Below are 13,042 nucleotides of genomic sequence, written 5' to 3'. Positions count from 1 at the left end.
GGACGTCCCCCCGTTGCACCGCTCGCATCCTCTTCCCTGGGCCATGGCTGTCGTCTCCCCATCCCTTTGAAAACCACCTCGGATGCATGTTTTCCCCATTCAGAGCCGCTTTTTGCTCATAAAAATAGGCAGGGCTTTTGATTTTGGAGTGATTTCAGGTCCAAGGTTCTTGTGTCCCCCCGGGGACCCCACAGCTCTTCTCTGCCAAGCCGATAAGAATTTGCTTTCCCATAGCAGGAAACAACCTGACTCTGCATATTTGAGCCGGTCAGGGGGGGTTTATGTCGGGCAAGGACTTTTTTTTGGGAACATTCAGTCTCCGGCCTGCCGGTAACTAATCCCCGCGCGCTGGCAGGGGAGGCTGCCAGCTCCGTGCCGGCGGAGCGGGACGGCTGGTGGCCGTCCCTCTGTCCCTTGCTCAGTGGATGTGAAGCCGGAGATCCTGGTGGATCACCGCTCCTGGCAAGTCTCACCCGCCTTTGTGGGACCTCAAGGTAGTCGGGGCGGCAAGTTTGTGCGTGGGTGCTGGGGGACGCGGGGCTGAGCCGGTGCGAGGTGGGAATGTCACCTGTGTCCCTGGTGGGGATGTCCCCAAGTGCTTCGGCAGAGGATTTGTGCCCCGAGCCCTCTCCCCGCGGGGTGTCCTCTGTCCTGAGTAAGGTCAGGGTGGTGCAGCCCCTGCTGTGCACCTGATGGTGTCCGGAATTGCGGTGACACCTGCTCAAGGCTGCCGGGTCCCCTCTCCCTGCCCCGGGGATGGCCTTGCTGCCCAGCCGTGGGGCTGAAACGTGTCCCCATCTTGATGACACAGGGGCGATGGGCAGAGGGTATTTCCTGATCCACAAAGGGCCGGCGGCTGATATGCCGGGATGGCAGCTGTGCCGTCACCGATCCCGTTAGTGTGCGGTGGAGCAGGGATGGGAGCTCAGGCCCTTGTGTCCCTGCACCCGGCTGGGTGCTGTGGCAGGAGCCGGGTGGTGAGGGCCGGGGATGGGGCACGTGTTTTGGTGTGAGCACCCGTTTTGGAGTGGAGGAGCTCCCTGCTGAGCAGGGGGCCTGTGTTCCCACCAGGACACGTTCCTGCGCTGTGTGCCCTTGCAGGTGGCACTGGGACAAAGCCGGGGCTGAGGTCCTGCAGGATGCACCTGGGCAGCTGCGATGGGGCTGTGGTGCTGGTGTCCCTGCGGTCACGACCCCGAATGGCACGTGTCAAGGTGCTCGGCGGTGCCGCGGTCCTGCCTGAGCTGCAGCAGCACCCTGGCTCAGTGTGTGCTGGGGACAGGGCGCTGCCCCATGGGGTGGCTGTTGCTCCTCCCCTCCCCACCGAGCCCGTGTCTGTCTGTCCTGCTGGCCAGCAGTGCTGGGGACGCGGGGCTGGCGGTGCTGGCCTGGCAAGTGCGTCACTGGGGGACATGGGGATGGGCACAGGGGCTGTTTCTGTTTCTGAATACATGTCACGTTCCGGCTTTAATTACAGTAATTGGCTGTCAGAGGGCCGTGCTGGCGCCTGCTCTCTCTCCAAGAGGGAGTGTGAGCATGTGGAGGAGTCCCTGTCATTTGTCCCCAGCCCTGAAGCATGTCCCCGTGTGCCTGCAGGGACACGGCCCACGCTGTTTGCACACACACATGTGGGTGCGTGCCTGTCTCCAACCCCACATAATTTGGTGGTTACAGCAGCTGGCTGGGAGGTGAAAACCACACTCAGCCCCGGGCAGAGGCCGGGGATGCTCCAGATCCCCGTGGATTAAAGGGAGCCCCTGACCACAAGGCTCTGGCCTCAGGGTGGGCATGCTGGTATGCCAGCAATGCGGGTGCTCCAGCAGGACAGACGGATGGACAGAATGTCCCAGCGTGGCTCCTCCAGCACAGGTCAGGACCCCGGCTTGTCCCCGTGGGTCAGGGTCTGCCACGAGACCCGAGTGTCTCCAAGCACCCAGTGTCTCTGCCCTGCCCGCTCCTGCCGCGCCGGGCACCAGCGTCCCCAGCCCAGGTGCTGTTGGCATCGTCACGGCACCGCGGGCAGGGACCACCCGGCTCACCTCCCTGTGTTAGGACGCGATGCCCCGGGACACCCCGGTGTGGGCAGCGGCAGCCGAACAATTAGCACAAGCAATTGGATCATATCGGTAACTCCAGTGCTTGGTAAAACCAAGATAATCTGTGGCCCTCTTATCTTCTCCAGAGGCCTGGGATTAAGCCGGGGTGGGAGAACGGTGCAATGTCCGTTTGTCCGTCCTTATGGTCTGTCTGGCCTTGTGCTGCGCCTGCGCAGGTGCTGGAGGGACTTTGGAGGGAGCGAGGAGGGGATGTGTGTGTGCGGGGGGCTCGTGGAGTGAAGGAGAGGTCGGGCAGTGTCTGAAGCATCGGCATCAGTATTGGCATTGGAATTGGAATCGGCATCGGTATTTGCATCAGCATTGATATTGGTATTGGCGTTGGCATCGGCATTGGAATTGGCATTGGTATTGATATTAGTATTGGCACCAGTATTGGTATTGTTATTGACATCAGAATTGGCATCAGTATTGGCACTGGAACTGGCATTGGTATTGGTATTGGCACAGCTTGGCCGCTGGCATGGCCAAATGTGCCAGAATTCTGCCAGCATGACGTGGCTCCCTGGCCCTGCTGCCCTGCCCGTGCTTGGCACCCCGGTCCCCGCTGGGACACCTCGAGGGTCACCTCTGCCCCCGCAGCCTGTGACGCACCGAGCCCGGCCGCAGCGCAGGCAGCGCAGGCAGCAGGGCAAGGACTGGGCTGCCGTGTGAGCGCCGGCTGGGCGGTGGAGCACGAGGTGGGGTGGGTTCCGGGACCTGCCCCCCCAGCCCGGGGAAGCACTGTCTCTCATCCACGGGGAGCCGGCAGCCGCTCCAACCAGTTTGTGGGTCTGGGTGGCGACACCTCCTGCCCCAGGCCTGGCGGAGGGCTGGGGAGCACGGGTATGGCCGCCGAGGAACAGACAAGAGTCGGTTGTGTCCTGCTGGGCACGGCACCCGGCGGCGGGGCAGGGCCGGCGTGCTGCTCCCCGGCACGGGGCTGCGGGGAGCCAGAGGCTGGAGCGCTGCGGGAAGAGCCTCCATGTGAGCTGGGGGGAAACTGAGGCACAAAAGCATGGAGGGACCACATGTGGGTGATGGAGCAGGAGGCACTGGCAGCAATGACAGAGACATCCCAATGTCTGGACACCGGCTCTTCCCCTTTAGTATCCCAGGCCGAGCCCCAGCACTGCCCTTGGCATCTGTCACCTGCCCGCAGGCAGCGGTGGGACGCGCTCGCACACCTGGGTGGCCTCATCCCAGTCCCCTGCGCCCTCCTCCGCGAGAGCAGCCGAGATATTCAGTGTCAGTGCTGAAGGGAGAAATACCAGCGGAGGAATCCCGGGAAACTGGTTTTACCCCTCCGTCCGGTGCCGGCGGCAGGACGGCGGCGGTGGCTGCGCTCCTCCCTTGGTGAAGGCATATAACGCCCGCCGTGGTCCTGGCGAGCGGCACTGCGCTGAGGGAGGCGGGCAGGGGTGCAGGCAGCGAGCCATGGCCTCCATGGGGCTGCAGGTGCTGGGCATCGCCCTCTCCGTCATCGGCTGGTTGGCCACCATCCTCTGCTGCGCCTTGCCCATGTGGCGGGAGACGGCCTTCGTCGGCAACAACATCGTGACGGCGCAGATCATCTGGGAAGGGCTGTGGATGAACTGCGTGGTGCAGAGCACGGGGCAGATGCAGTGCAAGGTCTACGACTCCCTGCTGGCCCTGCCGCAGGATCTGCAAGCCGCCCGCGCCATGGTGGTGGTGGCCATCATCTTGGCCGTCCTGGGCACCCTGCTCGCGGTCACCGGCGGCAAGTGCACCAACTGCGTGGAGGATGACACCGCCAAAGCCAAGGTCATGATCGTCTCCGGTATCATATTCATCATCGCCGGCGTTCTCGTCCTCATCCCTATCTCTTGGTCGGCCAACAGCGTCATTCAGGACTTCTACAACCCCATGGTCACCAACTCCCAGAAGCGGGACCTGGGCTCGTCCCTCTACGTGGGCTGGGCGGGCTCCGCGCTGCTGCTGCTGGGCGGGGGGATCCTGTGCTGCACCTGCCCCCCCCGGGGCGAGAAGCCCTACTCTGCCAAGTTCACGGCCGCTCGCTCACTGCCAGCCAGTAACTACGTCTGAGGAGCCGCTGCGCCCCCCTGGGCCCCCCCCAGCCTCCCCGGGGAGCCGGGACATCCCGCGGCACCCCGGACCGTGGACCCCCCTGGCCGGGCTGGGTGCTGGCTGGGCGCCGCGGCGGTGCCGGGGCGGCGCGAGGGACGGCAGACAGAGCTGCCTTTGTTCACCGGGGGATGGAAGCTGGTTCTTTAATCTCGGTTGAGACGGGGAACAAGGCGATCCTGTCCTGGCTGCCACCCCGGCGGGGGTCCCGCTCCCCCCGGAGCACCCGGTTGCGGCATCTTCTCTGAGACACCGCCCGATACCCTCCCGGAGCATCTCCTGGCTCCCGGTATCGGGGTGTGCCGCGCGGTGACGCAGCGCCCGGGGCCTGTCCTGCAGGTGACACGGGGCTCTCACCCGGTAAAACCCCCCAGGATGCGTCCCTCGGGGTGGACAGTGGTGCCGATGGGGACAGCAAACCTGTCCCACACTGTCATGGGGATGTAGTGGCTCTGCAAACCCCGTCAGGGGCTTGAGGGGCAGCAGGGGGGGTCTCACCTGCCTGTACCCCCGTCCCGCCTGTAAATTCTGACCCTGACCTACTTTTGCAGCTTGAAGCGGCGGTACAGACAGTACAGACGTGTGATTTCTCGCAGCGGGTCCCCGGGGTGGGGGCATCATTATCATTATCATTATCCTGGGAGTGGGACGGCAGCGGCTGGGCTGGGAGAACCGGTCGGGGAGGCGGGAGCGGAGCGGGGCTGTGCACCTGCTTGGAGGGGGCGACTCCCGGACCCTGACCCATGGGGTGCGTCCAGCCCTGTAGCCCCCCTGGGCATCCCCCGGCTGGGTTGTCTGGGGAGGGGGTGGCTCGCGGTGTCCCCTGGGGCTGTGCTGCCGTCTGTCCCCATGTCACAACCTTCCCACATTAAACGGCAGCTGCTCAGCCCCATGTGCTTCGTTTTCTTTACCTTCTCCAACACCCACCTCGGCGATGGGACAGACCAGGGCTCCTGTGCCGCAGATCCCCGTCCCCCTGAGACCCCCCAAATCCGCTCTCCGGAGCCTCCTGCAATCCCAACCACTGCTCCGTCACCCACTGCTCCCCTCCCCGGGCCCCTGCTCCCCCGGGGGTGACAATGGGGACCTCCGTGGCATGATGCCTTGGCAGCACCCGACATGGCATCGTGGCTGCCCCCTGTCCTGACGTGGTCCTCCAAAGAAAGGAGGAAGGTGGTGGGTGCTGGTGAGGGCGGGTCGGGGTTTGCTGGCCCTGGGGCCACCCGACAGCCCCGGCTGGGAGCTCCCCAGGGCCAGCGTGGGCAACGCCGGGTGTTTTGCCTATCTCGGTTCCTGCACGGCAAGCTGTGCTGGGGCGCGGCGGCGCTGAACCGGCTTGGGAATGTCCTTCCCTTGTGCCTCGGCGTGCGCAGGGACGGTGGGTGATGCTGCTGCCTGGTGAACACGAGGCTGTGGGTGTCTCATCCGGGTCTGGGGGCTCCCAGATCCCCCATCCCTTCGCTGGGAATGTTGGAAAATGCTCCCACAGCCCTGTGGTACTGGCGGTTGGGTGGAAATGTGAGCGCGATGCCTTGGTGAGCATTCCTGCCAGGATCTGTGGGGACACCACTTGTCCCCGCTGGGGGTGGCCTTGTACCCCATTTTGGGTGTCTCTTGTAGTCCAGCTCCCACTGGCTGGGAAACAGTGCCCGCGATGGCTTCCCACTGTCCTGGCTCTCTGACCTTCCAAGAAGCTAGTCTCTCTTTCTCTGGGTGAGAGAAACTTTATTTTTGGCCCAAAGGGGCTTCATGGACCAGGGGAGGCAAAGTCAAAGGCACTGGGTCTCTCTGGATGAAAGGTGCTGGGGAAGGAGCGGGGATGCAATGGGGGAGGAGAGGCCAAAGAAACCGAAACTGGGACCAGAGAAACCACGGCGAAACCTCCTGCGAGGCCACAGGGTGTGCCGGGCACAGCCGATACCGCGCTGCTGTGTGGGGCTCATAAAAACTCAGCTGGTCCCGGCTGCCCAGCGTGGGCGTGAGCACCCATGGCTGCACTCTGCCCCGCGGTGGTACCGTGGATCTGCTCCGTGTGGTGCTGAGCGGAGTCTTGGCCACGCGTGACTGTGGTGGAGCCATTGGCGTGCCCAGCATGTCCCCTTGTACCTGCCACCCCTCTTACAGGGGCGATGCCTGTGGTTCCGTAGCCCCTCGCCAGGGGGTTTCCCTCTCAGCGCTGGTCCCAGTGCGAGGGAAGAGCTGGTATCACTGTAAGCACTGAGCTCTGGCCCATTGCCAGTGCCACAGATGGGAATTCCCGGGTCTGAAGGGCGCTGCAGTGCGGCTGCCGAGGGCTAAACAGAACCTGCCCTTGAACCTGGAGCAGCCGGTGCTGCGGTGAGAGCAGGGGCTGCTGCCCGTGAGCCCCGGTGCCCGGGGTGGGTGAAGCACCAGCAATGGAGCAGGGCATGGGGTGGGTGCTGTGGGGTGACCTGCAGCAATGCCCCTTGTCATATGTGTCCCCATGCCACCCTGCAGCAATGCCCCTTGTCACACGCGTCCCCATGCCGCCCTGCAGCAATGCCCCACACCACACGTCCCCACACTGTCCTGCATCCATTCCCATCCAGATGGAGATGAGGGCCTCCCAGCATGGAGGCCACGCTCTTCAGAAAGCAGCCCTGGCTCCGGGGCAGTATTGGTGACAGTTGTCCCCTGTCCCCGCAGGTGCTGTTGATGGCGATGATGACGATGCAGCTGGGTGGGCTGTTGCTGGCCGCGCTGGGCTGGCTGGGCTCCATCCTCACCTGCGCGCTGCCCATGTGGAAGGTGACAGCCTTCATTGGCTCCAACATCGTGGTGGCCCAGGTCTTCTGGGAAGGGCTGTGGATGAACTGCGTGTACGAAACCACGGGGCAGATGCAGTGCAAGGCCTATGACTCCCTGCTGGAGCTCACCTCGGACCTGCAAGCAGCTCGCGCCTTGGTGGTCACCTCCATCTTCGTGGCCCTCTTCGCCTTCCTCACAGCCATCTCGGGGGCGGACTGCACCCGCTGCGTGGACGACAAGGGTGCCAAGACCAGGATCTCCATCGTGGCAGGTGCCATCTTCGTCCTGGCCGGCATCATGCTGCTCATCCCTGTCTCCTGGTCTGCCAACAGCATCGTCAGCAACTTCTACAACCCCATGGTGCCCGCGGCTCTCAAGCGGGAGCTGGGGGCTGCCCTCTACATCGGCTGGGCCGCCAGTGCCCTCCTGCTCTTTGGCGGGGGCATCCTGTGCTGCTCGGGACCCCCGTCCCAGCAGGACACCTACCCCAAGGTGTACAGAGCGGTGAAGGGCTGCAGCCCCATGGGTTACCCCATGAAGGACTACGTGTGAGCCGCCACGGCCGCTGCCAGCCCCCGGGAGAGCACCACCGTCCTGCCCCCGCCAGCCCCCCTGCCCACGCGCTGCCTCCCTCTGCCCGTCCCCACGATGGCTGCACCCCCAGCGCCATCCTCCTGTCTCTGCCCTTCCCCGCAGGCGGGTGCTGCGCTCGCGATGGACGATAAACATCTTGGTGCCGCTGAGGCTGCCTGGGCTCATTGGGAAGCAGCGCGGTGCGGGGAGGATGGTGACGTGTCCTAGGGGTGTTGTGTCCTGCCAGCTCGGGGGCTGCTGCCCCAGCGTCTGGCATGTCCCCATGTCCCCATGAGGATGTGGCGGTGATCAGCCAGGATGCCCCTTGTGCATCCCCCAGCAGGGAAACTGAGGCAGGGAGAGGGTGCTGAGAGCCAAGAGGGGCATGGAGGGACACCAGGCACCCAGAGCTCGGATATTTCAGCCCCCAGGGGCTGGGAGGGGACCCCAAAGGCCAAATTCCCCATCCCCAGCTCCTGGCCACCCTCCCCTGCCCACTCCAGAGGGTCCACAGCCCCACGAACAGCGCACAGCAGGCAGCAATGCAGAGGGTTTATTCAACAGGCGGGATTGTCCCCAGGGGACAAATGGGGGGAGAGGGGAGCAGGGCAGATGCCCACGATGGCTGCAGGGACCCCAAGACCTGGCGGGACAATGCACAGGGGTGACAAGAACCATGGGGAAGGCGAGCGTGGGAGGGGTGGGATGCCCCGGGTGGGGGACAGGGACAAGGGGAGAGACACAGTCACCACCTCCCGCCCAGGAGGAGCTCCCGAGAAGGAAGGAACCTTCTCTAGGGCCATGGGAACGGGACGAGCAGGAACAGGTCTGGAGGAAGAGAAAAGATAAAAAGGAAATATCCCAGCAAGAGATTTGGGTAAAAAACTTCCCAAGGGAGCAGTGGGGGAGGAGGGGTGGAGGCAGCTGGGTGAGGGGCTGGGGAACAGGCTGGGCCGGCGATGCCGGGTGCTCCTGGGTGCCTTCCAGCCTCATTTCCCACCCAGACCATTAACTACAAAGATGTAGGAAAGTGAGAGACTTAAGCAGCTGCTGTGGGATGAAAGGCCGATGTGGTGCTTGGAAAGCTTCTCCGGCTGGGTGTCACGTTGGTGCAGCTGTGGAGCTCTCCTGCAGCTCAGGGTGCGCTGGGTTAAGTCCTGGGGAGGATACAGATGGGGGAAGAGCAGGACATAGCGATGGGGACCCACCTCCAACACTCCCCAGGTAAAGACCACAGGGCTCTGGGGCGCGGGAGGATGAAGAACGATTTAGATTTTGACCATGAGGGCTGAGAGGTGAGCACGGCAGGGAGAAGAAATCCTGGACAGGAGATGGATCTGAACAGTCAGTCTGCAAGATGTGACGGTGAGGGCCAAGGTGTTGGGGACAGTACCTGAATGTCAGAGCAAATAGTGGTGCCCAGGAGACCCCAGTGAAACCAGGAGACCCTCCCCATGCTGAGGAACGGGCAAGGTCACCAGGGGAGAAGGAGCTGGGGAAGGGAATGAGGAAGCTCCCGAAAAACATTGTCATGCCCCAGCAGCTGCCCAGCTCCAGGAGGGTCTCTGGATTGGGTTTTACACGGGGCCAAGTGCTCACCCAGCTCCCCAGAACTACGTTGGCTCTCAGCCTTCCTCGAGGGGGGACAAGGGGCATTTCTGGTAGACATAGACCACCCCGGAGATGTAGCCGGTGCCCTGGGTGCTGTCCCCCTCGGCGGTTGCCCTCTCCCAGCGCTCCACCTCCTGGGCCAGGACCTTCCGCCAGGCTCCCTGCGCCTCCAGCCGCTCCAGTGCCGCCTCCAGCTCCGCCTTGTACCGCAGGTTCGAGGGGTCGCTCCTGGTCGTCATGCAGAGGAAACCTCCTGCCAGGAGAGGGGACAGGTGACATCCATGCCTGTATCCCCCCTGAGCAGGGCACCGTGTGACCGGTGTCACACTGGAAAGTGGGGGGCAAGGGGAGGCAGAGAGACCCTGCTGGGTGTCAGCGGGCAGGGGACAGCAGGACACCACACGGAAGCACACAGTCACGCATCAGGAGTGCCACTGCCACCTCCTGCCATGTCCCCTGCCTGACCTCAGCCAGCAGGCAGGGCCGGGGACCCGGCTGCCACCACATGTCCCTGCTTGCGCTTGGCAGAAGGGACAAGGCCACGTCCTGGCTGTGCCACAGGGCCAGCGCCCAGCTGGGGACACACGTCTGCCAGGACCTGGTGTCCCTGTCCTGCCACCCGGGGGTCCCGGCGGGGAGGGGACAGCAGGGGACACCCCCTCACCCGGCTTGGTGACCCGGAGCAGCTCTGTCACCGCCGCGCTGGGCACCTGCCCCTCGCCCAGCGCCCCCACCACGGTCACGGCGTCGTAGTGCTCTGCGGGGACACGCGTGGTGTCACCGGGGGGGTCACTCCGGGCTGCACCCCTCGGTCCCTCGGCGCCGGGCCGGTACCTGCGGGCGCGGGCAGCGGCTCCGGGCCCAGCACACACCGCCGCAGCTCCCGGTACAGCCCGGTGCTCCGCGCCCGCTCCAGCATCCCCGCGCTGCCGTCCACGCCGTGCAGGCAGCGGAACCCGCGCCGGTGGAGCTGCAGGGACAGACGGACACACGGCGCCGTTAACCCCCCGGCCCGGCCCGGCCCCGCGGCCCCGGCCCGGCCGGTACCTCCCGCGCTACGAGCCCGGTGCCACAGGCCACGTCGAGCAGCCGCGCCCCGGCGGGAGGCGCGGGGAAGGCGGAGGCGAGCGAAGCGGCGGCCAGGGACGGTGCCCGGTACTCCAGCGCTGCCACATCCTGCGGGGACACGGCGGTCAGCGGCGCCGGGGAGCGGAGCGGAGCGGGGCGGGGCGGCCCCGGTCCCCCCGGCCCCGGTACCTCCTCGTACTGGGCGGCCCAGCCGTCGTAGAACCGCAGGCGCTCGGGCAGCGGCGAATCCCCGTGCACCGCGGCCACGCGCCGCCGCGGGCCCGCCGGCAGCCACATGCCCCGCCCCGCCGGCTCCGCGCCCCGCCCCGGCCCCGCCCCCGGAGCTCCATTGGCTCCACTCGCCGTTCTGGCCACGCCCCCGGATCTCCATTGGCTCCGTGCATATATCCGGGATACGCCCCCAGCGTTTCATTGGCTTCGTGAACCTGCCCCCCCCGAACCACGCCCCCAGCGCCCCATTGGCCGACCGACCCGCGCCACCGCCTCCTCCGGCCCACTCCGTGGCGCGAAACGGCGAGCGGGCGCGACCAAGTGTGCCGGGGCGGTGGGGGTGCACCGAGCGGGCCGGGTGTGACCAAGTGTCCCGCAGGGGGGTCCCAGTGCCCCGGGGGTGGCAGCGAGTGCTCCAAGGGGTGTCCGAGTGTCCGGGGGATGGTGACACCAAGTCCCCTGGGGTTTGACGTCAAGTCTGCTGGGGTGGTGGCACCAGGAACCCTTGGCAGGGTTGACACCAAGTGCTCTGTGGCCACCTCTCTCTCCCTGCAGTGTCCCCAGGCCACTGCGGCTCCCGAAGCTCCTGCCCTGTCCCTTGCCGGGCTCAGGCGCTGCCTCCTTATTCCCCCGTGTCACCCGTGCGTGGGGACCCTGCTCTCTGGACAGGTCACCTCCTGCCCCACCGCTGGTCCCGGCCCCGGTGCTGTGCTGTCACCTCCACACCTGCACCTGCATCTCCTGCCACCCGCACCCCCCACGCTCCTCAGGCACCGCCTGACCCCAGCGGGTCCCACCACGTGCAAAGGTGACAGCAGCTGTCCCAGTCCCCACCACTGGGGCAGGTCCTTCATGTCGTGACATGTGCACCCATCTCAAGCTGCCCAGCCATACGTGCTGATCAATATCTCAGGGTGGGTGTCAGGGGATGGAGCAGACTCTGTTCAGTGGTGCCCAGCGCCAGGGTGAGGGGCAGCGGGCACAGACTGAAACACAGGAGGCTCCATCTGAACACGAGGAGAAACTTGTTTGCTGGGAGGTGCCAGAGCCTGGAGCAGGCTGCCCAGAGCGGGTGTGGAGTCTCCTTCTCTGAGACATTCAAACCCGCCTGGCCCGACCTGTGTGATCTGCTCTGGTGACCCTGTGTGAGCAGGGCTGGGCTGGGGATCCGCAGAGGGCCCTGCAACCCCAGCCGTGCTGTGTGATTCTGTGTGAGCCGCTCCCATGGGGGGGCCATCCTGCGCTGCCCCTTGCCCATGGACAAGGTGTGTAGCAGCAGGAGCAGAGCTTGGGGACAGAGGACAGGAGCGCGGCTGTGAGGGAGGTCGAACATCTTGGCTATATCAAGTTCAGGTTTTGCTCAGAGGAAGCAGGACAAGAAACATCACCGAGCACCAACATGCACAAGGAGGTGGTGAGACGCTTTCTCCCTTGATCCAGGTGCCCAGCAATTTTAACATACCATAGCCAGCTGATTAATGAGAGACGTTCATTAGCTCTTGGGTAGAAAGGACCCCAACTGGAGGTAACACACTCATTACTTGCTGAGTCTCCGCTGTATTCGGGGTGACTCTTCTGCTCAGCCAACCTTTGACGTTCATGATGGAGGACGTGGGACAAGCTCTGGCTGGGGGGACCATCCCCAGCTGTTGTAACCCGTCATTTGCCTTCTGGCTTTTTCCAGGAGTGAAGCAGACAAAACCAGCTGCTAATTAATGCCGGAAAGAAAATGAGGGTGTCCTGAAGGAGCTGGTGGCTGTCCTGAGGCTGCGCTAGTGGCTCTTGTCACCTCCTTCTCTGCTCGACACCTCGGGCATCTTGATGATGCTCCTCTGTTGTCCCCACGGCCTCCTGGCCACCACCCCACTGGTGGCTGCTTTGCCTCCATCCAGCGGGTCCGGGAGCCCCGTGGGGACCTGCCCGCGGTCACGCGTGGGGGTGGCCGTGCCCCTGGCCGGGCAGTGCTGGCCGGGACCTCGAGAGGGAGCCCTCCGCCCGCGCTCGGCATCCCGGCCAGCGGAACCCCGGGTCACCCCGCTGGCACCCTCGGAGCAGCCCCGGGGGGTGGCCGAGGGGACGCAGGGATCACCCCCACCCGCGACAAGGACACGGGTGGCTCCTGGCTGGGGTCCGGGGGGGCTGCGGCCCTGTGACAGCTCCTGCCACCCCCACGGGCACTTCGTCCCCTCTGCAGCCGCTGTCACAGGTTCGATCCTGCCCCCCGAGCTCTGCACCTCCTTCCGTAGCACCGTGGTGACCACTGGGCAGCTCTGTGGCCAGAACTCTAATAATGGCTTTCACACTCCCAGTGTGGTTTCCACCACTAATTAAAGTTGACCTTCATTTACAAGAGAAACTAGAGGCAGGATACGCTGACAGCGTCCCCCTGTCCCTGGCTTTGCCACCCTTCAGGCTGCAGCTGTGTCACACTGTCCCCGAGCCTTGACTTGCAGGGATCCCATCCCAAATCCACCGGTGCTTTTCCAAACATCGCCTTCCCGGGGCTGGCTCGCTCCACCACGCTGCGCACAGCTGTGCAAACAGCTTCGTCCCGTGTCCCGGCAGCTTTGAGCTGGCTTGGACCCAGTGCC

At 64.9% G+C, this 13,042-nt stretch overlaps 3 protein-coding genes across 4 annotated transcripts; 2 read left to right on the top strand and 1 right to left on the bottom strand.

Annotated features, from left to right (window-relative positions):
• Positions 1 to 3,506: 3,506 nt before the first annotated feature.
• On the top strand, positions 3,507 to 5,081 carry CLDN4 (claudin 4). Its single transcript, XM_065646842.1, has one exon. It carries the CDS (start codon positions 3,531 to 3,533, stop codon positions 4,158 to 4,160), a length of 630 nt encoding a protein of 209 aa, XP_065502914.1. The 5' UTR covers positions 3,507 to 3,530; the 3' UTR covers positions 4,161 to 5,081.
• Positions 5,082 to 6,875: 1,794 nt separating this feature from the next.
• Positions 6,876 to 7,520, top strand: LOC135995659 (claudin-4-like). Its single transcript, XM_065647134.1, has one exon. It carries the CDS (start codon positions 6,876 to 6,878, stop codon positions 7,518 to 7,520), a length of 645 nt encoding a protein of 214 aa, XP_065503206.1.
• Positions 7,521 to 8,097: 577 nt separating this feature from the next.
• METTL27 (methyltransferase like 27) lies at positions 8,098 to 10,517 on the bottom strand. 2 transcript variants are annotated; one of them, XM_065647213.1, is made up of 6 exons: positions 10,410 to 10,517; positions 10,200 to 10,328; positions 9,987 to 10,122; positions 9,817 to 9,909; positions 9,141 to 9,405; positions 8,098 to 8,934 (listed from the first exon to the last, which is right to left on the bottom strand). In XM_065647213.1, exons 1-5 carry the CDS (start codon positions 10,515 to 10,517, stop codon positions 9,167 to 9,169), a joined length of 705 nt encoding a protein of 234 aa, XP_065503285.1. In that variant the 3' UTR covers positions 8,098 to 8,934; positions 9,141 to 9,166. The 2 variants fall into 2 exon arrangements, with proteins under 2 accessions (XP_065503285.1, XP_065503284.1); XM_065647212.1 differs by having other exon boundaries at positions 8,098 to 9,405.
• Positions 10,518 to 13,042: the final 2,525 nt, after the last annotated feature.

This window comes from Caloenas nicobarica, chromosome 17, assembly GCF_036013445.1.
Source record: "Caloenas nicobarica isolate bCalNic1 chromosome 17, bCalNic1.hap1, whole genome shotgun sequence".
NCBI classification, from domain to species: Eukaryota; Metazoa; Chordata; class Aves; order Columbiformes; family Columbidae; genus Caloenas; species Caloenas nicobarica.
The sequence above is the reverse complement of the archived record's forward strand: the minus strand, read 5'-3'. Positions and strand labels throughout refer to the sequence as shown.